The 26,527-nt window shown below is 40.1% G+C and overlaps 1 protein-coding gene and 1 long non-coding RNA gene across 5 annotated transcripts in view; one reads left to right on the plus strand and one right to left on the minus strand.

Moving 5' to 3' along the window:
- Positions 1 to 1,554: 1,554 nt before the first annotated feature.
- LOC137820579 (uncharacterized) lies at positions 1,555 to 3,927 on the minus strand. The gene is made up of 6 exons (XM_068624726.1): positions 3,147 to 3,927; positions 2,845 to 3,045; positions 2,502 to 2,700; positions 2,219 to 2,406; positions 1,736 to 1,852; positions 1,555 to 1,649 (listed from the first exon to the last, which is right to left on the minus strand). Exons 1-6 carry the CDS (start codon positions 3,925 to 3,927, stop codon positions 1,555 to 1,557), a joined length of 1,581 nt encoding a protein of 526 aa, XP_068480827.1.
- Positions 3,928 to 4,378: 451 nt separating this feature from the next.
- Positions 4,379 to 26,527, plus strand: part of LOC137822489 (uncharacterized) — a 48,061-nt gene continuing 25,912 nt past the window's right edge. The window contains exons 1-2 of one of the 4 annotated variants that reach the window (XR_011082926.1): positions 4,398 to 4,562; positions 18,312 to 18,351. This is a non-coding gene — a long non-coding RNA (uncharacterized lncRNA). Of the gene's footprint in view, positions 4,563 to 16,977; positions 18,352 to 26,527 lie in introns of those variants that run through there. The other 3 variants (XR_011082928.1, XR_011082925.1, XR_011082927.1) reach the window with 3 other exon arrangements.

The raw sequence follows: 26,527 nt of genomic DNA on the forward strand, positions 1-26,527 counted from the left end.
CAACTTTTGCTAATCTTTCTTCCAATCTTTTCATAGCTTCATCTTTGAGAGCAAGGGCTTGTTTTGCTTCTTTTAACTCATTAAGAACATAAGCCTTATGAGTAGAATGTGGCTTGTAAGATTCAGCACTTGAATATGTATCCATTTTACAAAGAAAACAGCAAACACAATAGCAAACAATATTAAGAAAAACAAGGTTAGCAAAAAGAACAAATATAGAAATGTACTGAAAATTAAAAGTCACTAAAGTCACTCCAAGAAAGAATACTTGTCTCAACCAATCTGCTCTTGAGGTCATGTAACTCTCAAATGAAATATGTCAAAGCAAAAGCACTCTTTCTTAAAGCCAATACATCACAAAACCATAGAACAATCAAAGACAAACAAGAAAAGGTGTAAACAAGAAAAAGCTACACAAAAGGAATACAACAATTATGACAAACACAAAGAATAGAGAAGAAAAGACAAGCAAGAAAATAAGGTACTCAATGAAAAGGAAGGCACACAAAAGAGACCTAGAGAAAAGCACTAGATTAGATGAAGAAAACAAAAACAGAACTACTGGAAAAATATTTTTGTGGAAACTGTGCGTGATGTTTACAGATTTATCTGGAATGATATAAAGCGAACTAGATTATGAAATTGTAACCACAGAAAGGTCAAGATCTTATCTCAATAATGGCACTGGAATTACTCAAAAACAGTAAGTCAATTAATTGTGATAAATTTTGTAAAATCACTGCCAGATTATCGTATTTTTTTCGGCAGAATTACACACTGTTCGTGTTTCATTTATCATTTTTTTTTTACTTTGAATTTTGAAGTACTTCTTTTTTCTATGCTTTTATAATACTTTGAAGAACTCAAATCCAGAATTTTAGAAATTTACAGTAAGCAAATCAATTGCAATAAATCGAAATAATCAGCATGTTTTCAAGAAAACAAAGGAAACCTAACAGGAATGAAAAACAGAATTAAGAACTAGCAAAGACATAATAGAAATGATGTTTTAAGAACTTGTATAGGTCTATTTCACAAGTAAGAACTCAATACTAAAAAGAAAAAGCACCAAAGGATCAAGAAACAAACACATAAAACTGTACTTATCACAAAATCAAGAAACAAAAATTACCACAAATGAACCACAAAGAATTGATGACATTGTTGGAGAAACATGACTTTGACAAAACTTATAAGGATTCAAAAATAAAAATGACACAAACACAATGTAATAAGAACAAGAAAACAGCAAGAAATATCCAAAAATAAACCTAAAACAGAAAGGTAACAAGAAGAATGTAAAGTTCTTGAATTAAAAGCATGGTTATAGAATCGAGATTCAAATCGTGAATCGTTTTTCGATTTTTTTGAATCGTGAATCAAATCTTTTTATGAATCGTAAGATACATAACAGATAAAATATGATGTATTTTTAAATAAAAATAAGTAACATTAATAAATGTTCAAAATATGAAGTCAAAATATTCAATCCACATAATCATAAAATATAATATAATGTAAAATACTTTCTATTCTATATTTAAATCCTACATCCTAATCATCATCTCCGAGATCAATGTCACTTAGATCATCTTCTTCTTCTAACATAACATTCTCTTGAAGCTCATTTTCATCCTCTTCCTCCACATCTTCAACCATATCTTCAATCTCATTATCATTTGCAGTTAAAGTAGATTTCCCTTTCTATCAACCTTAGTAGTTAAATTTCTTGGACCTCTCTTCCTTTTGTTGCTTGGAGCTCCCTCTTCAAGAGTAAAAGATTCATGTATATCCATCCATGAAACATCATTTGGTAGGCAAGGATCTTCTTTTTCAGTAATCCACTCATCATCTGATTCCATATCAGATAAACATACAGGATCATTAGTATCTCATTTTTCCTCTCTAACCTTTTGTCTCATCTCAAGTTGAAGATTATACTTAACAAAGACAAGAGCATTTAATCTTTGTTGTTCTAATTGATTCCTTCTTTTAGTATGCACTTGATCAAATATGCTCCAATTTCTTTCGCACCCAGTAGCACTACAAGTTAAACTTAAAACTCTTATTGCTAGATTTTGTAGCTCTTTACCCTCTCCACCATAACTTTCCCACCAAAGAGCTGTAATTTCGAACAAAAAACTAACATTAATAAATCGTGATCCAAATTGTTATGTCTTTTATGAAACTATTTAGGAGGATTAATTAAATGCTTTACCCGGATGCTTCTTATCCCTGGTATCTATTGCCATGCTTCTTCCAAACAATCCTTGTGCTCTTTTGAATTTGTCAAGTTGTTGATCAAGTTGAAATCTAATCCTTCTATCTGGGATCATTTTTTCAATGGTCTCGTATAAACCATATAAAACTTCACTATCCGCATTGAAATTATTATCATAATGAAATCTGATAAAAAGAAAAAGAAATTATTGAAATAAAAATCATTATTAATTTGAAATAATGATTAAGGTAATAATAAATTAATAATAATAGTCACTTACTTAGGATTGAGGTAGTAAGCGGCGGCATGAAAAGGCCTATGTAATTGTAAATTCCAACGAGTATCAATTATTTTCCACACCTTTTTATATCGAGAGTCTTCATTTTTGAAATTTGAGTCTATTTGTTCTTTAGCTCTATCCATAGCTTCATATGTATATGGCATAATAGGTTTTGTATCTCCATCTACAAGCCTTAATACTTTCACAAGTGGAATTACACATTTCAAACAATATTGGATGGATTTCCAGAATCTATCATCACTTAAACAAATGTTCACCACTTGTTTACCTTCATTTTTACAAGCATGAGTACATGTTGTCCATTCTTGTGAAACAAACATACCTCGAATATCATGTTTCTGTCTTGCTATGGATTGTAGGGTAAGAAAAGCAGTTGCAAATCTTGTGACTGCTGGTCGAGCTAATTCTCTTCCGTTGGAATACTTTCTATATAAGTTTAAGACCCATGTGTGCCTATAAATGAAAGTTGTGATCTTTTTTGCATTTGCAATGGTATTAAAAAATACTGGGAGCTGACCAATGTCTTCAACAATTAAATCAAGGCAATGAGCTGCACAAGGATACCAAAATATTTTTGTTCTCTTCTCCTCTAACATTTGTCATGCTACCACAAAATAGAAGCACCATCAGTCACAACTTGCACAACATTATCCTCTCCAATTTCTTCTACCACAGAATCTAATAGCTCAAACATTTGTTTGGCATCCTTGATCACATTACTAGTATCAATAGATTTTAAGAAAACTGTTCCACTAGGACTATTCACCAAAAAATTGGCAGGAGACCTTCCTTTTCCATCTGTCCAACCATCACACATCAAGGTACACCCACATTTCTTCCATTCAACCTTATATTTCTCCAAACTAGCTTGAATTTCGTCAACTGACTTTTTCAAATAAGACACCCTAACTTCATGATAAGTATGAGGCTTTAGACCCTTTCCATATTCAACAACATATTTTAACATTTGAACAAATAAGGAACTTCTTACCAAATTAAATGGTAAAGCATTACCGTATATGCATTTGCAAATGTCTGTGATCACCAACTCTCTATCTTTAAACATTTCATTCATGGTTTTTTGTTTTCCTTTTCTGGAAGATGACTCCAATGTTCCCTTCTTATCTTGGATATTCACTTCTTCAAAACAATCTTGACGGTTTGCTTCTTTGACAATTTCTTTATCTTCTAATATCTTCATAAACATGTCTTTGACATCCTCTGGAACTGATGTACACGCATTGACATTTTCCTTTGTACCAGCAAGATGATGTTTCATCATTGCAACACCACCCCAACAAGTATGTGAACAATATTTACTCTTGACTAGAAGTCTATGAGAGGGAATACTTTCACAATGTGTCAACATAATATCTGTTTCTTTCTTTCGCTTTGTTTGACTCATCGTCTCTCTCTACCAACAAATCAAAAAAGTAATATAAATAATTATTTATAGAAAGAAGTAAAAATAACATAAAGAGTTTTATTTTAAAATACAATTTTTTAAAATATAATAAAATAAAATAAAATAAAACAGAAATTTAAATTATTACTTATAAAAAAATTAAAAATAACATAAACAGTTTTTATTTTAAAATAATTTTTTTTAAAAAGTATAATAAAATAAAAAACAGAAACTTAAATAATTATTTTAAAAAATAAAAAATAACATAAATAATTTTTATTTTAAAATACAGTTTTAAAAAAACATATAATAAAATAAAATTAAAATATATTCAGGTTCAGCTTCACTGTAATATGTTCATAACTTCTCTAAAAAGCTCTGAAACTTTTTCAGCTTTTCTAAAAGTTCTGAAACATCCTTTTTAAAAAGTTACATTTTAAAATAATGGGTTACTTAAACTTTACCAAATGTATTCTTCTTAAAAAAGGTGCTCTTCTTCAAAATTGAAGTTTTCTTCTTCTCCAGCAGTGACAGTTTCTTCTCCGATTATCCTCTCTACTCCAATGACGGAACTTCTTTTTGTGTTGCTCACTTTTCTTCTTCTTCCGCTGCTCTTCTTCTTACCTCCGCCCTCGGTAAATTTTTATTTTTCGTCTTCCTCACTTTTCTTCTCTTCTCCACTCGTGCGTTCTTCTCCACTGCACTGCATTCTTTTGTATAGGCAAATTGGTTATACCTTTCGTTTCGTTTTATTTGTTAAGATTTTTGGGATTTTGGAAAAAAAAAATAAACGATTCACGATATTTTTTGGGAATTTTTCAGATTCTGATTGAAACAGAAATATTGAGATAGAATCGCGAATCCCTTGATTCAAGTGATTCATACCACGATTCACGCCCTAAAACGATTCACTTACCGATTTGAATCGGCAAGGTGAATTTTTCAGATTCTGATTGAATCGGAAATATTGAGATAGAATCGCGAATCCCTTGATTCAAGTGATTCATACCACGATTCACGTCCTAAAACGATTCACTTACCGATTTGAATCGGCAAGGTGAATTTTTGACGCGATTCGAATCTTACGATTCGAGCGATTCTAACTACCATGATTAAAAGTGCCAAAACAACTCAAACACAAACAAGAACAAACTTAAGACTCATGATACCACATGATATGATTCCAATAGCAAGGTAGAGATGTTTCATAGACATTATATGGAATCAACTTGAGTTGGAATATGAATAGGAACTTTTCTAGAATTGGATCAATGTTCTTTTATTCAAGATTTACCAAAACTTGAGCCACCAAACCAAAACTCATGTAGAAACCCATTTCTTGCCAAATGAACCGAATGAAATGCATAAGAAAGCAAAGGAACCGATTAAAACTACCTAAGAATCAAAAGAACCGAACAAAAGCATGAAAGAAAGGAGTTGAACCGATTAAAACAGTAAAGGAAAGAGATAAACCGAACAAAACAAGATAAGAACCAAAAGAACCGAACAAAAGTGCAAGAAAAGCCTAAGACATGTTTCTAGAGTTTATATGGACATGGAAATGGATGAAAGAGATGGAAAAGAGAAGAGGACTTATGTGGTTAGAGTTCTTGGAGATGAACACGCCACTTGAAGAGTGTAAGGCTCCAAGATGAGTGTAGATGCCGCCACATGAGGTTCCAAGATGCACTCAAGATGAGACTAGAAGAAGAGAAGACACAAGTCTCTCAATCACTCACCAATTTGGGAGAATTTCTTTACTCAAAATATCAAATCTGTATTAGAAAGACTCAAGCCCTCCTTTTATAGGAGAAGGACCGGTGATGAGTGTACAAGAAGCTTACAAAGGAAGCTAACCAAAGTTACCTTGCAACTCTTCCACTTCTAGCGCCTAAAGTGGAGAAGGAAGGGATACCTTTCTAGATTTTTCTAAAGCTAATATCTAAAGATGCTTTACACAAGAGGTATCTTTAGGTTTCCCTCTTAGCACCTACCTAAACACTATTCTATATTATTTACAAATTTATACAAAAGAAACTATAAAGAGAGATATTAATTGAAGCCCATTCTTGAAAGCTTGTAGTCTTCTTTTGGCTTTAGGCTTGGTCCTCTCTTTATTTTAATTCTTCTTTAATTTTTGAGAAGACTAGAAGGAAGAACTTAAAATGTTTGGGGGAATGACCTCTTCCTCCATTAAAACAATCCTCTCTTATTTGATCTCTATCACAATGATACTACCACTAGTACTACCACTGGTACTATCAATGGTACTACCAATAATATTATCACTAGTACTTCCAACGGTACTACCATTGGTACTACCAATAGTACTACCACTGGTACTACCGAGGTAATAATAGTAATAATAATAGTAACAATAATAGTAACAATAACAATAACAATTACGACGGTAATAACGACGATACTACCGAGGGTACTACCGAGGGTACTACCGAGGGTACAACCGAGGGTACTACAGAGCGTACTACCGAGGGATACTATCTTTTTTTTTTACGAATCAAAGCGACAAGGGCTGAATCTTAGTGGATCGTGGCAACTACCAATGGTACTACCCCTAGTACTATCACTGGTACTTCCATTGGTACTACCAATAGTTCTACCACTTGTACTACCGAGGTAATAATAGTAATAATAATAGTAATAATATTAGTAATAATAAGAGTAACAATAACAATAACAATAACAATCACAATAACAATAACAATAACAATAACAATAACAATAATAATAACAATAACAATAACAATAACAATAACGACGATAATAATGATGGTAATAACCATGGTAATACCGAGGGTACTATCGAGTGTACTACCGAGGGTACTATCGAGTGTACTACCGTGGGTACTACCGAGGGTACTACCGACGGTACTACCGAGGGTACTACCGACGGTACTACCGAGGGTACTACCGACGGTACTACCGAGGGTACTACCGAGGGTACTACCCACGGTATTACCGAGGGATACTATTGTTCCCGCCGGTTGACCAGGGTCGTCTTTGTGTGTGGCTTGTCCTCGCGAGCTAGGGCACCTTCGTTCTGCTCCGTTTGTGAGTACCTGAAAAGAAGTGGACAAAGGGGCGCCCTCGCGACCGTTTGCACTCTGACGATCAAGTCAACTAGCGATAAACATCAAAGTGACACACCTCCGTATCGGAGCACCGTGAATGAATACTTTGAAGGTGGTCTAATAACTGAATACTGAATGCTGCCCTAATTGCTTGTGCGTACAGTGGGTGCCCGAGCAAAACAAATAGGGCTTGTATGTGTAAAACTTGTGAAAACTAGGTCCAAAACTCGGATCCCTGTCTCAAACGTCTAAAGCCCCTTTTAAACGTCTCAAGCATTTAAGGCGTTTTAAAGCGCATTTAAAGCGTATAAAAACGTTCAACGCGTTTTAAACGTTTAAAGCATTTAAGGCATTTAAAGTGCTTTAAAGCGTTCGAAACGTAAACTGAATCAATGTGTACCTTAGCGAACTTTCAGGAAAACATTGATGTTCCAATGATTACTGCCATGTATTCTTCTGACTTGATCGTTACTCTTCATGGAAGGCCTTACAGCGTCGCAACCCAACTTAGGGATAATCCATTGTGTAAGTCCTCATTTCTCGAAGTGCATCTGGCATAAAGGGGTGACTTCTTGGGTGCCAACTCATGCGCCCCAACCTCTAGCCACTAGCCCTGGGAGCGTATCTACCTTTCTCTCGTACCATGCACGTGGTTCTCCCCTGGGCGTGGCCCTCTCATGGGTCGTATCTGTCCCAGGGTCTCCCGGCGATGACGTGGGTACTTCACGAATCAGGTTACCCCCTACTGGTACTAGAACCATGGCTTTGAAGCCACTTTTCTCTTCTCTTTATTACTGTTCTGAGGTACTAAGGCCTCTCGCGGTGTCGCCCCCTCCACGATCTTTCCTACCCATGGGTATCGGGGGGTGATACCGTCGATGCCTTAACTTGGCGACGCCTCATCTTGGCGACGCCCTAACATGGTGACGCCTCATCCTGGCGACGCCTACACCTGGCGACGCCTCATCCTGGCGACGCCTCATCGTGGCGACGCCTTAAGCGGTCAACCTGTTGACTTTCTTCCCTTGGGCCCTCTTGAGTGGTCCCACCATACGTTGACTTTGACTTTGACTTTGACTTTGGTCAACGCCCGGGGACGAGACGGTACACAAGCCCCCCAGTCTTGAGCTGACACTTGTTTCAGCAAAAAGACTAAGGCCTCGCCCTACCATCCACGTGGCATTCCTGCTGACGTGACATTCCCTTGAGCAGTTGACGTGACATTCTCTGAGCGTCTGACGCGACATTCTCTGCGCTGAAGATGTGACGTTTTAAGTTGCGTGCTAATCTCACGACACGTGGCAGGATCCTACGGCCAGGGACGTGTGTCGCTAGCGCTTCTCAAGCTAACGCTATAACTTTCGAAAACGCGCGCTCAAGGCACTGTTCCATCACTTTTCGTATTCTCTGCACTGTTCATCTTCCCTTCGACTTCTGCGTTCTTCTTCCCTTCGAAAGTTCTTGCCTTTCTACACTCCAAACACAAAGGTACGGTTTTTCTACTCCAATCGCCCTTACACTTTACTGTATTGATCTCATAACTGCCTGGGTCTGTTTACATTTCTGCATTTCTTGTGTTCTTCTCCTTTCCTTCATATCTCTCCGTTCTTCCCTTTATTCTGGATTTCTCGCGTGGGTAGGGTTTTTCTAGGGTTTCTCTTCCCCTTTCTGCCTTAACCCCATATGCTAAACCTTTTTCCTTTCTTCCTTCTTCAATTTTCTCATCAAACCATGGCGCGTACAAAAACAGCTTCCAACCCTCCACCCCCAAAAGTCAACTATAGGGCCTTTTACCCTTGGGCTCCCGACGAGCTGCTCGACGAGTACTCAAGCCTGGTCTCCACGAAGGCCTGGAGGGATCACGTCGGAGAATCGAATGTCTACGACCATCGCGCCTTCGCAAAAAGGCATGACGAGGACATAACAGTGCTCCCTTGCACCCTAGGGGAGCCTGTATGTGGGGACGAATGGGCCAACAATGGAGTCCCCTTCTTCTACTTTTACCAGGTGGTCTTCAAACGCATAGGGATGCGCCTGCCCTTCTCTAGGTTCGAAAGGGAACTACTGACCAAAATTAACGTCGCCCCAGCCCAGCTACACCCCAACGGCTGGGCCTTTGTCAAAGCGTTTGACATTCTGTGCGGGTTCTTCGGACATGCCCCTCTGTCGACATCTTCCTTCATTTCTTTGAAGTGAAGAAGCAGGGGAAGAGCCTCTGGGTGAGCCTCAGCAGCATATCTAGAAGGGTCCTCCTGACATTATTTCAACAGTCCTTCAAGGGGTGGAAGGGCAAATTCTTCAAAGTATGCTGCTCTGACTTCGATCCCACCGCCCTTGACGGCTTCCCTTTGTACTGGGTGAAGGAAGTGAAGCTCACGAAGCCCAAAATCCCTTGACGAGCTGCCCTCGACCGATCGAGAGGCTTGCCAAATTCTGGCCAGCGTGGGGGCCTTCAACACCTCTACCCTGATAAGCCTTGAGTACAACGCCGAGGCCCTCGCGAAATACATAAGTATAAGAGCCTCCCTTATAACCTTCTATTCACTGCCCTTGCTTGTTCTTCCTTAGTGTATGACTTATCTGCTTTCTTTGTATAGTACTTAACTTGTGCCTAACCCCTACTGCATTTATCTTCTTGGTGCAGGTTCAAAGATGGACAAACAATGAAGGTTGAGGCTTGCTCAAATCTTGAAGTCTAAGGGCGGGGCTTCCTCACAAGGGGTTGGAGATTTCGTACTTCCAACCTGATGGAAGAGGGCCCAAGCTCACCACACTATGAAAGCCAAAAGACTAAGACTAGCTTCACAAAGGAGCGTCTAGCCTCTCAAATGAGCGTCTAGTCTTCCAAATGGAGCGTCTAGCTTCACAAGGGAGCGTCTAGCCATGGCTACATAAGGAGCATCTATGAAGAGTCCTAGACCGTCTAGCTTCACACACACATGAGCCAAGCTACGGTTTAGGAAAAGAAGGCTTTGTTGCATAAAGGCCCATTAGAGGTACTTAGTAGATAGGATAGTGTAGAAAGCACTTTGTAAAGGAAACATTCTAGAAACTAGGTTAGTGTGGCCGGTCATTGCACATGGCACATGGCTTAGGTTTTACATTTAATTTTTGTTTTCTTTTCATTAGAAAGTAGCTTACCTTTTACGTCCAAGATGGCCTATAAATAGGAAGGCTATCTCATTGTATTTTTCAAGTTTATTGTGAGTAAAGTTATGCTGCCAAATTGTGCTCAACTTTGCTTCTCCCTAGAATCCTAGGCTCTAAACTTCAATCCTTTCACCTTCTCCCTTGAGCTGGCCGAACCACTCAAACACCATACTCATCATGCACCTACAAGGCCAACACAACTCCTAGGAGGGTCTTGATCATCTCACCCATTGCTTCCGCACCTTATTTTCTACTTTGATTCAAGAAGAACACATGAAAATGCCATCACAACCTCTGCGACCGCTCCTACTTCCCCCAACTCTTGCCCTCAACACCTCCCCCCAACAACAGCATCTCCTTCAAACCCCCCTTCTCCTAACCATCCTCCAAGCTCACCTGCTCCTATAGCAGCTGTTCCTCTCGCCTTGGCTGAGGCTTCCGCTGAACCAACCCCCCTTGACAGGGGTAAAAGGGTGGTAGAGGTACCTTCGGATGACGAGGAGGACTCTGCTGGATGGCAGGTCTTTAAAAGGAGAAGGACTACCAGGGCGACATCCTCGGTTGCCACCTCCACCACCTCTTCCTCCCTTGGGGCCGAATCTCTTAGGGAGAACCCTCCAAGTGCCAGTTCCCCCCTCAACCGATGGCCCTAGAGGGTGGGATTGAAGCTGAGCCCACAACAGTTCCACCACCTTCCCCAGAACTCCCCCTCCCAATGCAAGACTCGCTGAGGGGTTACCTGGGCAGTATGGCTCCGTGCGGCCAAGCTGAAGGACCCCAGAAGGAAAGCATGTTCTATTACATGGGCGCCTTCATGGCCTGCGCCAGTACCTGGCGTGAGCAAGCGAAAGCTAAGGCCATCAAAGCCTCCACCCTCCAAGCGCTAGAGAAGGAGGTCTCCTCCTTGAAAGAGGATAAGGAGAGGTTGGCACGCCATTGGGATCGCCAAGAGCAAGCTTACAAGACCTCTTTGAGGGTGGCGCAAAAGGCGAAGGAGGAGGTCAACAAGCGGTTGCACGAGGTGGATCAAGCTAATGCTGAACTCCTTGACCAAGTGGTGCCTCTCTGATGGAGATCAAGATCAAGAAGAGATAGAGGCCAAAGATCAAGGACAAGAGGAGGTAGAGGCCGAAGTTGAAGAAGCTCAAGAAGTCATTAACCTACCTCAAAGGCTTACAAGGAGCAAGTTTAAGGAAATAGGAAGTAGTGGTAGACTGTTTTCTCTTTTTATAGTGTCTTTTGTATAAAAAGTAGAATGTTTAAATACATAGTTTTTAGGAAGGTGCTTAGATGGAAACATTAGATACCTCTTTTGTAAAGCATCTTTAGGCTTTAGTTTAGAATTTTCTAGAAGGTCACTCTTCATGAGTCACTATAGGCGTTAGCTTAGGAGACTTTTGGGTAGCTTGTGATACAAGCTTTGTAGCATCATGACCGGCCCTTGCTCCTATAAAAGGAGGGCTTGGGTCCTTCAAATAATAGAATTGATAATTGAAGTAACAAAACTCTCCCAAATTGGTGATTGAGTGTAGTGAGAACTTGCCTTCTCCTCTTCCTAGTCTCATCTTGAGAGTCTTGGTTCCCTCAAGTGGCGGCAATTTCCACTTATCTTGGAGCTTTCACACTTCAAGTGGCGTGTTCATCAACCAAGAACTACAACCACATAAGTCATCTTTCTTCTCCATCTATTCCTTCCATTTCCGTGCTCATTTGAATTCATAAAACATGTCTTAGGCCTTTTCTTGCAATTCTATTCGATGCTTTGCCTTTTTTTCACTTTTTGTTCGGTTCATCTTCTTCCTTGCTGAGTTTAATCGGTTCATCTTCATTCTAGCTTACTTTGTTCGGTGCATTTCAATTGTGATGGCATTTTCATGTGTTCTTCTTGAATCAAAGTAGTAAAAGTGATGCGGAAGCAATGGGTGAGTGAAACAAAGCCCTCCTAGGAGTTGTGTTGGCTTTGAAGGTGCATGAGGAGTGTGGTGTTTGAGTGGTTCGGCCAGCTCAAGGGAGAAAGGTGAAAGGATTGAAGTTTAGAGCCTAGATTTCTAGGAGAAGTAAAGCTAGTGCACAAAAATGGCAGCATAACAATACTCAATTAAACTTGTCAAATACAAGGAGATAGCCTTCCTATTTATAGGCTATGTGGACGTAAATGTTAAGCCACATTTCTAAAGAAAATAAAACCAAAATTAAATCTAAATTCTAAGGTGCAATGACCGGCCATACACAACCCTAGATACTAGAAGGTTTCCATCCAAAATGCTTCCTACACTATCCTATCTACTAAGTACCCCCAATGGGCCTTTATGCAAACATATACAAAGCCTTCTCTCTTCCATCCGTGGCTTCACTTGCTTGTCTTTGAACATGTTTGGCCATTGATCTTGTAAGGGGACCTAGACGGTCTAGCTCCATGGATAGTCTCCTTCCTTCATGTTCTAGACTCTCACCTTCACGTCCTAGACGCTCTCCTTCACGTCCTAGACGCTCACCTTGGTCTTGGTCTAGACGCTCTCCTTGGCTTGGGCTTTCTTGGGTAGGTGTGCTTGGCCCTCCTCCATCATCCCCTCCCCCTTGGAAAGGATTTGTCCTCAAATCCAGCTCGTCATCGTCATTGGTACCTACAAATGGAGAAAGATCAATTACATTAAAAGTGTCATGTACTCCATATTCAAGAGGTAGGTCCAACTTATATGCATTGTTGTTGACTCGCTTGAGAACTTGGAAAGGTCCATCACCTCGGGGACTTAGTTTGGACTTCCTTTGATTTGGAAATCTATCTTTGCGAAGGTGAAGCCAAACTAAGTCTCCTTCCTCAAAAATTATTTCTCTCTTCCCTTTGTTGTTGTATTTTGTGTACTTCTCATTTTGTTGTTGAATTTGGATTTTAATCTTCTCATGCATTTTCTTGACAAAATCAGCTTTGATTACTCCTTCCTTATGCACAAAATCTTGTGGATTAGGAAGGGGTATTAAATCCATAGGCGTGAGAGGATTGAAACCATATACTACCTCAAAAGGGGAAGCACTAGTAGTCTTGTGAACTACTCTATTGTAAGCAAATTCAATGTGGGGAAGGTACTCATCCCAAGATTTGTGGCTGCCCTTCATGATAGCCCTAAGCATAGTTCCAAGAGATCTATTGACTACTTCGGTTTGCCCATCCGTTTGAGGATGACAAGAAGTTGAAAATTGTAGTCTTGTTCCAAGTTTACCCCAAAGAGTTTTCCAAAAGTGGCTTATAAACTTGGGATCTCTATCGGACACTATACTTCTAGGGAGACCATGGAGTCTCACCACTTCTCTAAAGAAGAGTTTAGAAATATTTTGAGCATCATCTACTTTGTGGCATGGAATAAAGTGGGACATTTTGCTAAAACGGTCCACTACCACAAAAATAGAGTCATGGCCTCTTGCAGTCCTAGGAAGTCCTAAAATGAAATCCATGCTAATGTCTTCCCAAGAAGCATTTGCAATCGGCAAAGGGGTGTAGAGTCCATGCGGCATTGTTCTAGACTTTGCTTTTAAACATGAGACACATCTAGAACAATGTCGTTGGACATCTTTCCTCATGTGTGGCCAACAAAATTTTGCTTTTAAAAGATCTAGAGTCTTATCAACTCCAAAATGGCCCATGAGTCCCCCTTCATGTGATTCTTTGACAAGGAGTTTTCTATGTGTTCCTTGGGGAATGCAAAGTTTTCCTTCTTTAAAAAGATATCCCTCGGACACATAGTAACCTCCTTGTGCTCTATGTAGACATTGAGCATAGATGGATGAAAGTTCTTGGTCTTCTTGGTAAAGCTCTCTTATGTGGTCAAATCCAAGAATTTGGGCACCTAGTTTTGAAAAGAGTGTGTGCCGTCTTGAAAGAGCACCGGCCACTATATTGGTGCTCCCTTTCTTGTATTTGATTACATAAGGAAATTGTTCAAGAAATTCCATCCATTTAGCATGTCTCTTGTTGAGCTTGTGTTGGCCCTTTAAATATTTTAAAGACTCGTGATCACTATGGATAACAAATTCTTTGGACACAAGGTAGTGTTCCCAAGTCTTTAGGGCTCGCACAAGAGCATAGAGCTCTTTGTCATAGGTGGGGTAGTTGAGGGTGGCACCATGGAGTTTTTCACTAAAATAAGCAATGGGGTGTCCACCTTGCAACAAAACCGCACCTATGCCTACCCCCGATGCATCACACTCTATCTCAAAAGTTTTGGAAAAATTTGGAAGAGATAGAATGGGTGCATTGGTGAGTTGAGCTTTGAGCCTTTGAAAGGCTTGCTCATGCTTTTCATTCCAACAACATGCAACATCTTTTTTCACAAGTTCATTCAAAGGAGAAGCTAGACTAGAAAAATTAGGTACAAACCTTCTATAGAAGCTAGCTAACCCATGAAAACTTCTTACATCACTTACATTTTGTGGAGTTGGCCACTCGCGGATGGCTTTGATTTTCTCGGGATCTACATGCACCCCCTTTTTGTTACTATGAAACCTAAGAAAACTACACTATCTACACAAAAGGTACACTTATCCCTATTGGCAAAAAGACTATTTTTTCTAAGAACTAGAAGAACTTCCCTAAGGTGACTTAGATGGTCTTCTAGGCTTTTACTATAGACTAAGATATCATCAAAGTAAACTACTACATATTTACCTATACAATCCCTCAAGGTGTGATTCATAAGCCTCATGAATGTGCTTGGAGCATTAGTAAGCCCAAAGGGCATCACCAACCACTCGTATAATCCAAATTTGGTCTTAAAAGCGGTTTTCCACTCATCACCCTCCTTGATTCGAATTTGGTGATATCCACTTTTAAGGTCAATCTTGGAGAATAGAGTTGACCCATGCAATTCATCAAGCATATCATCAAGCCTCGGGATTGGATGCCTATACTTGATGGTGATGTTGTTGATTGCTCTACAATCACAACACATACGCCATTTTCCATCTTTTTTTGGCACCAACAAGACAGGTACAGCACAAGGGCTTAGGCTCTTTTGAACCCAACCCTTCTCCAACAAGTCTTGAACTTGTGATTCTATCTCCTTTGTTTCCTCGGGGTTGGTTCTATAAGCAGGCCTATTTGGTAGGCTTGCCCCCGGTATAAAGTCAATTTGATGTTCTATCCCCCTAAGAGGAGGAAGCCCAATGGGTCCTTCTTGGGAGAATAGATCTTCAAATTCACTCAAAAGGTTTTCTACTTGAGGAGGTAAAACCATGAGTTCACTACTTGTGGCAGTGCATGTAAGTGCTCCTTTACAAAAGATAAGGCTTGGTTTTTTCAACAAGAAGCAAGTTTTCAAAAACATTTTCAAGAGGTTTTTCTTGTTGACCAACCTTGTGGGAAGGAACACTCTTCTCCCACGCCTTTCTATCCCTAAGGATTTTCTCTTTTTCTAGCTCTTTTTTTTGTTTGTTTTCCTCATCCCTCTTTTGTTTCATTTGTATTTGGTCTTTCACCACTTGAGAATGTGGTAAAGGACTAAGTACAAACTTCTTATATTTATGGGTGAAGGAAATCTCGTTAGTGAGACCATCATGCAAGGTTTTCTTATCAAATTGCCATGGCCTCCCTAATAAGATATGGCAAGCTTCCATAGGCACTACATCACATAAAACTTTGTCTTTGTAGTTTCCTATGGAAAACTTGATTTCCACTTGCTTGTCTACATGTAGTTCCCCATTTTCATTAAGCGATTGAAGTTTGTAAGGTTTTGGGTGAGGAACTACTTGTAGCTTAAGCTTTTCAACCATCCTAGCACTACAACAATTACAACTAGATCCACTATCCACAATGAGGGAACATATATTTTCTAAAACATTGCATCTTGTATGAAAGATGTTCTCCCTTTGTGTTTCCATGGATGTGCTAGGGTGATTGTTGAGGGTTCTCCTAATCATAAGCAATTCTCCCTCTAGTGGAGCTACCCTCTCATCCTCTCCCCCTTCCTCTTTCTCACTAGGCTCATCCTCACCACTAGTGTACTCGTCTACACCTTTTAAAAACAAAGTCCTTTGGTTTGGACATTGTGCTTGCACATGCCCCCTACCATAGCACTTAAAACACTTGACATCTCTAGCTCGGATGGGTGGGGTTGAGGTTTCTTTGGTGAAGGGCTTGGTAGGCTCTTTTGGTTTTTCCTTGGATGTACTACCCTCCCTTCTAAACTCTTTCTTGGGATAAAAGCTAGAATAGGGGCTCACCTTTTGACTTGAGGTTTTGCGCAAGTTTTGTTGCTCAACTTTAATTCAAAGTTGAACCAAATCATTCAAGTCTTGATAAGGTAAGAGCTCTACTCTATCTCTTATCTCAAGTGATAGGCCACTAAGGAACCTAGCTATGGTGGTTTCCTCTTCCTCTCTAATAGAGGCTCTCATCATATAGAGCTCCATCTTTTGTCTATACTCCTCTACGCTCATATTTCTTTGTTGGAGTCTTTGAAGCTTGTCCATCAACTCCCTATGGTAGTAAGAGGGTATATGTCGACGTCTTAGGGCTCCCCTAAGGTCATTCCAATATGTAATGGAAGGTTCCCTATGAAGACGTCTATCTCTTTCGAGAGAGGTCCACCAATACATGGCATTCCCTTGGAAACTAAGGGTGGCTAAGGGTACTTTTCGTTCCTCACTTACCCTATGGCAAGCAAAAGGTTGCTCTACCTTCATCTCCCAATCTAGATATACTTCTACATTTTCCTTTCCATGAAAATGAGGTAGGTCTACTCTTGTTTCCCTTGGCACCTCTTGTTCCCTTTGCCTAGTTCTTCTAGGGGGTGGTTGGTAATAATCATTGATTCTACGGCTTCCCTCCCCTAGAGACTCAATACTTTGAGAATGGGATGCATGAGTTTTTTTTTATTTTTGTGATTTTTGTGACTTCTCTTCTTGAGCTTTAGCCAACTCATTGATTTTGTTCTCATTCTCCAATTGTCTAAAAGATATCAATTGTACCGCTTGGGATACTTCTTTTAAAAGAGTTTTCAAAGATTTTACTTCACTTTCTATAGACTTTGGAGAGTGAGAAGAAGAAGACATGGCTAAAACTTTGTGTATATAGGTGTTTTACTTGGAGAAAGTTTAGGAAAGTTAGAGAAGGGAGTTTTCCAGGTAAGGGAGGTGAGTCACAATGGACTACTTAAGTACCAAGCCTTTTCCTTGCCAAAAACTTTCCTCCAATGACTTCACACAAAATTTTCTCTTAGTAAAACACTTAGAACACAAGAAGTTGAGAAATCAAAAAGTAAGAAAACTATGTAAGCTAGATATGCAGCAAAGCTAGTCGGTATAGCACAAAATTAAACAATACTAAGCATGCAAAACGTTTCTACCAAAACAAAAGAAAAACAAGTTCAAACAAGCAACAAATTCTAAGCAAAATTACTATGCTATTCGGCCCTAGGTGAGGCTTCTTGGACACTTTGAGCCCTTGAAGACACACTCACCGTCTAAAACGTAATTTAAAAGAGGTAATTAACAATAAACCAAGTTGTAAAGGAGATAAGAAAACCCCCTTTGTTGTTCCTCTTTTTGGTTAGTGCACTTTCTTTGTTGTCTTGATGGTTGATCTTCTAGGTGTTTGTAGTGTTTGTTTCAAGAAAAGCTTGTTTCGCCTTAGCTTTGACTCCTCCTTAGAAAGTTGGCTTTAATTCTCCAATTTCCAGCACCTATTCACAAGGGCTTAACCTTAAACCAAGTCAATTTCCATGCACATAAGCACCAAGAGAGAATTAAATTCCAGCACCCAAAAAGAGAGGTCAAGGAACAAAAACAAGAAACAAATTTAATTGAAAGAAAACAGTACCACCAAAAGGATTTATAATATGACAACTTAGAAGGAGATTCAAGAAATTAAAGCAAACAATTAAAGGTACTCAATAAAAGGTTGGCACACAAAAGAATTCCTAAAGAAAAGCACTAGATTAGATGACCAAATAAAAAAAACAGCACCACTGGAAAATGTTGTGGGCCAGAAAACGTGTTTGTTCCCCGATTTATGCTGAGCTGTAATTGTAAAATTTGTTTCTGAAATTTGGATGCAAGAAAATTCAGGATCTTATCTAAATTTTGGCTTTGGAATCACCTAAAACGCATGCACCATTTTTTTTTAATAATTTTTGCAAATTTGGTGTGCAGTTAGGCCAGCTGGAGCGCTCAAGATTTGCACTCTGATTTTGTAAGATTTATCATATTTTTTCTGTTGCTTCTTTTGACCTCATTCTTTTTTTGTCTTTTCTATAACACTTTAAACTTGCATTTTCCAGAAAATCAGAATTTTCATATGGATGGAAATATTTTTTTTTAAACAAAACAGCCCAGAACAGAGAGGTGATACAGGGGAAATCTGGAAAACTGGAAGAAAACAGCAAGATAACCAAAATTAACACAATGGAAATGTAAGAATGGAAATTGTGTAAGAACTAAGACACAATTATGAACTCAAACTAAAAAAAAAAAGCACCAAAGGATCAAAATAACAGCAGATTAAAGCAATATAAAGAGACCCAAAAGCAAGAAACAATCAAGCCAATAATAGGACTACTAAGAATTGTTGACAAATATGGATTCACATGACTTGACACAACATTTATAGATTCAGAAAATAAAGACTCAAAGCATAAAATGAAGCAATTATAAGAAAGCAATAAGGACTCAATTTCCTAAAAGAAAAACAGCCACACAATGGTGTAAGGAATCCTATCACAAGCTGCACAGAATTTGTTCAAGATCAATTGAACAATTGTGCTTTGGTTGGATCTTCCATAAGCACACCAAGAACAATTTAAAATATAAAAACAGCAAGACAAGTAAGGAATTGAAATGACAAAGATGAAATAAAGAAGAACTGAAATTAAAAGACCAAGCTACTCATCTTGAAGAACCAAAAGCTCATGATACCAAATGATGGCATTTTCATGTGTTCTTCTTGAATCAAAGTAGTAAAAGTGATGCGGAAGCAATGGGTGAGTGAAACAAAGCCCTCCTAGGAGTTGTGTTGGCTTTGAAGGTGCATGAGGAGTGTGGTGTTTGAGTGGTTCGGCCAGCTCAAGGGAGAAAGGTGAAAGGATTGAAGTTTAGAGCCTAGATTTCTAGGAGAAGTAAAGCTAGTGCACAAAAATGGCAGCATAACAATACTCAATTAAACTTGTCAAATACAAGGAGATAGCCTTCCTATTTATAGGCTATGTGGACGTAAATGTTAAGCCACATTTCTAAAGAAAATAAAACCAAAATTAAATCTAAATTCTAAGGTGCAATGACCGGCCATACACAACCCTAGATTCTAGAAGGTTTCCATCCAAAATGCTTCCTACACTATCCTATCTACTAAGTACCCCCAATGGGCCTTTATGCAAACATATACAAATCCTTCTCTCTTCCATCTGTGGCTTCACTTGCTTGTCTTTGAACATGTTTGGCCATTGATCTTGTAAGGGGACCTAGACAGTCTAGCTCCATGGATAGTCTCCTTCCTTCACGTTCTAGACGCTCACCTTCACGTCCTAGACGCTCTCCTTCACGTCCTAGACGCTCACCTTGGTCTTGGTCTAGACGCTCTCCTTGGCTTGGGCTTTCTTGGGTAGGTGTGCTTGGCCCTCCTCCATCAAATTGTTAAGCATTTTAATCGGTTCAATTGCTTTCTTGCATCTTTTAATCGGTTCAATTGACAAGAAATGGAACTTCCATGTGAGCTTTTGTGTTTGGCCAAGTTTTGGTGAGTTCTTGAAACATAGAACATTGATCCATTTCTATAAAAGTGCCTCTTCATTCTCCAACTCAAGTTGATTCCATAAAATTTCAAAGAATCATCTATATCTTGCTATTGGAATCATATCATGTGGTATCATGAGTCTTAGGTTTGTTCTTATTTGATTTTGAGTTGTTTTGCACTTTTAATTTAAGAACTTTACATTCTTGTTCTTATCTTTCTGTTTTAGGTTTATTTTTTAGTATTTCTTGCTGTTTTCAATTGTTATTACTTTGTGTTTGTGTCATTTTAATTTTTGAATCCTTACAAGTTTTGTCATAGTCATGTTTTTCCAAGAATGTTATCAATTCCTTGTGTTCCTTTTGTTGTAATTTTTTGTTTCTTGCTTTTGTGTAATGCAGTTTTCTGAGTTTGTTTCTTGTTCCTTTGATGCATTTTCCTTTTAGTTTTGAGTTCATACTTGTATTTTAGATCTATACAAGTTCTTACATATCATTTCCATTATGTCTTTGATAGTTCTTAATTCTGTTTTTCATTCTTGTTAAGATTGGTCCATGTGGATCAAGCTAAGGTAGTGACCATTCAAAATTGGCCAACGCCTACAAATGTGAATGAAGTCCGTAGTTTTCATGGACTTGCTTCTTTTTATAGAAGATTTGTACCCAACTTTGGTACAATAGCTGCACCTCTCAATGATATAGTGAAAAAGGATGTGGTTTTCAAATGGGGAGAAGCACAACAAAATGCTTTTGATGTTTTAAAAGAAAAACTGACTAAAGCTCCCATTTTAGCCCTTCCTAATTTTGCTAAAACATTTGAGATTGAATCTGATGCTTCAAGTATAGGCATTGGGGCTGTTCTCCTTCAAGAGGGCCACCCCATAGCTTATTTTAGTGAGAAATTGAAAGGAAGTCATCTCAACTATTCCACTTATGATAAAGAATTGTATGCACTTGTTAGAGCTTTGTTTACTTGGCAACATTATCTTTTTCCTAAAGAGTTTGTGATTCATAGTGATCATGAATCTCTTGAATATTTGAAAAGCCAAAACAAATTTAACAAGATACATGCTAAGTGGGTGGAATTCCTTGAGCAATTTCCTTATGTGATCAAGCATAAGCAAGGCAAAAATAATGTTGTGGCCGATGCACTTTCTAGACGCTATGCCTTGCTAAATCTTTTGGGTTCTCAATCTCTTGGCTTTGATCACATTAATGATCTTTATCATGATGACTTTGATTTTTCTCTTATCTATCAAGAGTGTATCAAAGGAGGACACAAAGATTTTTTTTATACAAAATGGCTTTCTTTTTAAAGGAAAACGTCTTTGTGTTCCCCAAAGCTCCATTAGATTATCTCTTGTTAGAGAAACACATGAGGGAGCATTAATGGGTCATTTTGGGGTTGCAAAAACTTTGGATGTGTTGCATGAACATTTCTTTTGGCCTCATATGCATAAACATGTTCATAGTTTGTGTGAAAAATGCATAGCTTGCCGTAAAGCTAAATCTAGATTGCATCCCCATGGTTTATATACTCCTCTTCCTATCCCTTCAATGCCCTGGGTTGACATTTCTATGGATTTCATCTTAGGATTACCCAAGACATCAAAGGGAAAGGATTCCATTTTTGTGGTAGTGGATCGTTTTTCAAAGATGGCTCACTTTATTCCTTGCCACAAAGTGGATGATGCATGTCATATTGCAAACCTCTTCTTTCAAGAAGTGGTTCGTTTGCATGGTATTCCTAGAACTATTGTGTCTGATAGGGATTTCAAGTTCTTGAGTCACTTTTGGAAGACCTTGTGGGGTAAGCTTGGTACTAAACTTTTATTTTCTACCACTTGTCACCCACAAACCGATGGTCAAACCGAAGTGGTAAATAAAACTTTGGGACAAATGTTGCGATGCTTTATTTCCGGGAATCCTAGAGTTTGGGAGAATTTACTACCACATGTTGAATTTGCTTATAATCGTGTAGTAAATTCTACCACCTCACATTCTCCTTTTGAGGTTGTCTATGGGTTTAATCCCTTAACACCTCTTGATCTTCTTCCTATTCCCATACTTGATGATGTCTTGTGCAAAGATGGGGACGAAAAGGCTTCTTTTGTGAAAAATTTGCACAAAGACATCAAGTTGAGAATTGAGAAGAAGGTTGGCAAGTATGTTGAACTTGCCAATAAAAGGAGAAAAGCATTGTTATTTGATGAAGGTGATTGGGTTTGGCTTCACTTGAGGAAAGATCGTTTTCCTACTCAAAGGAAGTCCAAACTAATGCCTCGTGGTGATGGGCCTTTCCAAGTCCTAAAGAGGATTAATGACAATGCTTATGAGTTAGATATGCCTGATACATACCTTGGTAGTCATACATTTAATATCAATGATCTAACTCCTTTTTCTGTAGGTCTCCAGAATTCGTGGTCGAATTCTCTCCAACTCGGGGAGTATGATGGAGATCAAGATCAAGAAGAGATAGAGGCCAAAGATCAAGGACAAGAGGAGGTAGAGGCCGAAGTTGAAGAAGCTCAAGAAGTCATTAACCTACCTCAAAGGCTTACAAGGAGCAAGTTTAAGGAAATAGGAAGTAGTGGTAGATTGTTTTCTCTTTTTATAGTGTCTTTTGTATAAAAAGTAGAATGTTTAAATACATAGTTTTTAGGAAGGTGCTTAGACGGAAACATTAGATACCTCTTTTGTAAAGCATCTTTAGGCTTTAGTTTAGAATTTTCTAGAAGATGATTCTTCATGAGTCACTATAGGCGTTAGCTTAGGAGACTTTTGGGTAGCTTGTGATACAAGCTTTGTAGCATCATGACCGGCCCTTGCTCCTATAAAAGGAGGTCTTGGTTCCTTCAAATAATAGAATTGATAATTGAAGTAACAAAACTCTCCCAAATTGGTGATTGAGTGTAGTGAGAACTTGTCTTCTCCTCTTCCTAGTCTATCTTGAGAGCCTTGGTTCCCTCAAGTGGCGGCAATTCACACTTATCTTGGAGCTTTCACACTTCAAGTGGCGTGTTCATCAACCAAGAACTACAACCACATAAGTCATCTTTCTTCTCCATCTATTCCTTCCATTTCCGTGCTCATTTGAATTCATAAAACATGTCTTAGGCCTTTTCTTGCAATTTTATTCGATGCTTTGCCTTTTTTTCACTTTTTGTTCGGTTCATCTTCTTCCTTGCCGAGTTTAATCGGTTCATCTTCATTCTAGCTTACTTTGTTCGGTGCATTTCAATTGTCAAGCATTTTAATCGGTTCAATTGCTTTCTTGCATCTTTTAATCGGTTCAATTGACAAGGAATGGAACTTCCATGTGAGCTTTGGTGTTTGGCGCAAGTTTTGGTGAGTTCTTGAAACATAGACATTGATCCATTTCTATAAAAGTGCCTCTTCATTCTCCAACTCAAGTTGATTCCATAAAATGTCAAAGAATCATCTATATCTTGTTATTGTAATCATATCACTCTCCGCGTGAAAATCGTCGATCTTGAAGAGGCAGCCAAGGCTTCGGAGGCACAACAAAAGAAACTCGAGAACCAGTGTGTTGATCGGGAGCAAACGCTGGGGAAAACTGAGGTCGCGCTTGAGGCAAAGACTAATGAATGCTCCCAGCTAGCCACCGAAAATGCCAACCTTCAGGTCAAGGTTCAGGAGCTGATCGCTGCCCTGGCCTCCAAGGATTAAGAGATGACCGCTCAGGCTGAAAACTTCAAGGTTGCTGAGGAAAAGCTAAATGAGGAGGCTGCCACGGGGTTCGCCGAGGCCCTTGTCCAGGCAGCCTGTGCTAACCCAGGTATCGACGTCTCTGGGTGCAGCCCCTTGAATGAAGTGGTCGATGGCAAGATTGTGCCCTTGGAGGCCTCCGAGAACTAGTTTCTCCTTGCGCTTTTGTAACCGTTGCAAACACCTTCTTTATAAACTTGTATTTAGCAACATTTGAATTTGTTTGTAATCTTGACGCTTGATTCTGTCTAAATGTTTATTCGCTTTCAACTTCTCTAGCGTATTTTTAGATATAAGTGATTACTCTGGTTCCATACTCTTCTATGTTCTTCTCTGCTTTACTGCCTCACCTTTAGCTCTTTAGGCCGCGCGTAACTTTCTCTTTTACTCTCCCTTTCTAAGTCGTGACACATACCTTTCTCTTAGTCTTTCCACTCAGAACCTCACTTGGCCTTCGCCACTGTGAGGAATCTTACTCATGAAGGCGTCGCCTGCCTCGTTATGGCCCGAAGGGAAAAAGGATTTGACTGGTCTTTACGGCTTTTGACGACTCGTGCTTTTATGCTTCACCTTCTTCTTGCTCTTCGACTTTCCCTTGCCTTCGGATATAAAAGTTTTTTCAACTTGCTCTTTACTTACTTGTCTTGAGTCCCCAGGCACTTACTGCGAAAGTCATTGCTAGCTTTATCATCGCTTAAGATGAAAAGGGGTCTCATCTTCTTTTTTGGCCTCGACATCGCTCAAGGGCGAGGGAGAACTTGATCTCTCCTATGGCCTCAACATCGCTCGAGGGCGAGGAGAACTTATCTGTTCTTCTGGGGCCTCGACGTCGCTCGAGGGCGAGGGAGGGCTTTATCTGATCTGTACTGTGTGTCCACGCTCGAGGAGAGACCTGCTGAACGCAAGGTTGTATCGTCCTCAGCGTGTCTGAACACTTGGGACAAAGTCAAGCTTCTGGTGCCCACGCCCGTGGAGAGGCCTATACAACAGCGTCGTATCGTCCACGGGGTGTCTAAACACCAAGGCAACTTAGCCCTTATCTCTGCGCGCTTGGTGCCCACGCCTGAGGAGAGGCCCACCCAGGGGTAGTGCCGTTTCGTCCCCAGGGTGTCTGAAAACACCAAGGCGATCAGTGTTCTTGGTGCCCACGCCCAGGGAGAGGCGTGTCGTAAGCATCGTCGCATCGTCCTTGGTGTGTCTAAACACCAAGATGACCAGGGGTTTTGGTGATTACGCCCAAGGAGAAGGTTTCCCGAAAGATGGCACTTCTCCTCAGCTGTGTGTATCTGCACCAAGTGACCTGGCTCTCCACTGCTTCGAAACTTCTTACTGCCTGATGCCCACACTCGAAGGAAACGCCCCCCGCCACTTCCTTGCGAGGTGTCTAAACACTAGACACCGAGGCTAGCTATTCATACCTGAGGAGGGGGCGTCCCGAAGGAATCCCTTAACCCCTGCTTAGGGACTAGACACCCAGATTTTAACTTATACTGAACATACCTTACTAATGGGTTGATCTCCGCACACGAGTATGTGCTCCCTTTACTTGCTCTGATTTTGACGCCAGCTCCCTTATCTGGCGATGTCTCAACTTGGCGAAGCCTACGCCTGGCGACGCCTCATCTTGACGACGCCTCTTCTTGGCGAATGCTTGTCTGGGCGACGACTTATTTTGGGGACGCCTCTTCTTGGCGACTCCTTGTCTGGGCGACGCCTTATCTTGGCGACGCCTACCTCAGGCGATTCCTTGAGTCTTTGTCTTTTGTTTTTGAATCTTTGCTTTTACATCGTGTGGGAGGGAAAAACTGAAACAAATCTTTACTTGAACTTTCTTTTTTACTTGGGTGACCTAATTAAAAAACCCCCGAGAGGGAAAAAGAGTGTCCCCTTTACAATTGTGTGTTTCATAACTTTCAAACATAACTTTCAACTGAAATAAAATTTTAAATTGGTCGCATTCCAACTGCGTGGAATGGGCCCTCCTTCTAAAGTCTCTAGATTTGTACGAACCATTTCCCTTGGCTTCGGTTACTCTGAAGGGTCCGGTCCACTTGGGAGACAACTTGTTTTCCAATTCGTACGGATGAGCCTTCCTCATGACCAGGTCGCCAACTTGGAACTGCCGCAGAGTTGTACCGATGCTCTACTCTTCTCTTCACGGCTTCAGCCTTTATCCTTGCTTCCTCTCTGGCCTCTTCTAACAGATCTAGATTCACCTTTCTCTCTTCGTTGGATTCTTCTGCCACAAAGCTTAGGAAACGTGGAGAACTCTCGTGAATCTCTACTGGGATCATGGCATCTGACCCGTAAACTAGGTTGAATGGTGTCTCCATGGTGGAAGATTGAGGCGTGGTGTGGTAAGCCCACACGATCCTTGGTACTTCCTCTGCCCACGCCCCTTTAGCCTTTTCAAGCCTTCGCTTCAATCCCCTCAGCAAAACTCTATTCGCTGACTCGACCTGCCCATTCGTCTGGGGGTGTTCGACTGATGCGAACACCTGCTTGATTCCCACTTCTGCACACAACTTCCCCAACTGTTGGCTCGCAAACTGAGTGCCATTATCTGAGATGAGACGCCTCAGCACCCCGAAACGACACACAATGTTCTTCCAAACAAAGTGTTGTACCTTGTGCGCAGTGATCTGTGGCACTGGTTCTGCCTCTATCCACTTCGTGAAGTACTCGATGGCAACTATCGAATACTTTATCTGCCTTATCGCCAGAGGGAAAGGCCCCAGAACATAAATTCCCCATGTGTGGAAAGGCCATGGGTTGTAGATCGATCTCAGCTCCTCTGGAAGTGCCTTATGCCGGTCTGCATGCATCTGGCATTGCTTGCATCGCTGGGTGTATCTTACACAATCTTCCCCCACTGATGGCCAATAAAACCCTGCACGAATCACCTTGGAAGCTAA

The sequence above is a fragment of the Phaseolus vulgaris genome, chromosome 9, assembly GCF_000499845.2.
Source record: "Phaseolus vulgaris cultivar G19833 chromosome 9, P. vulgaris v2.0, whole genome shotgun sequence".
Lineage (NCBI taxonomy): Eukaryota > Viridiplantae > Streptophyta > Magnoliopsida > Fabales > Fabaceae > Phaseolus > Phaseolus vulgaris.

Bases quoted from the DNA above. Each gene is read 5' to 3' on its own strand.
- LOC137820579 (XM_068624726.1), bottom strand. From the start codon at position 3,927: ATGAGTCAAACAAAGCGAAAGAAAGAAACAGATATTATGTTGACACAT. The intron at 1,853-2,218 runs GTAAAGCATTTA...ATATGGAATCAG, and splicing joins CAGGGATAAGAAGCATCCGG to ATGATGAGTGGATTACTGAA. The intron at 1,650-1,735 runs GTCCAAGAAATT...ATATGGTTGAAG, and splicing joins AAGCAACAAAAGGAAGAGAG to ATGTGGAGGAAGAGGATGAA.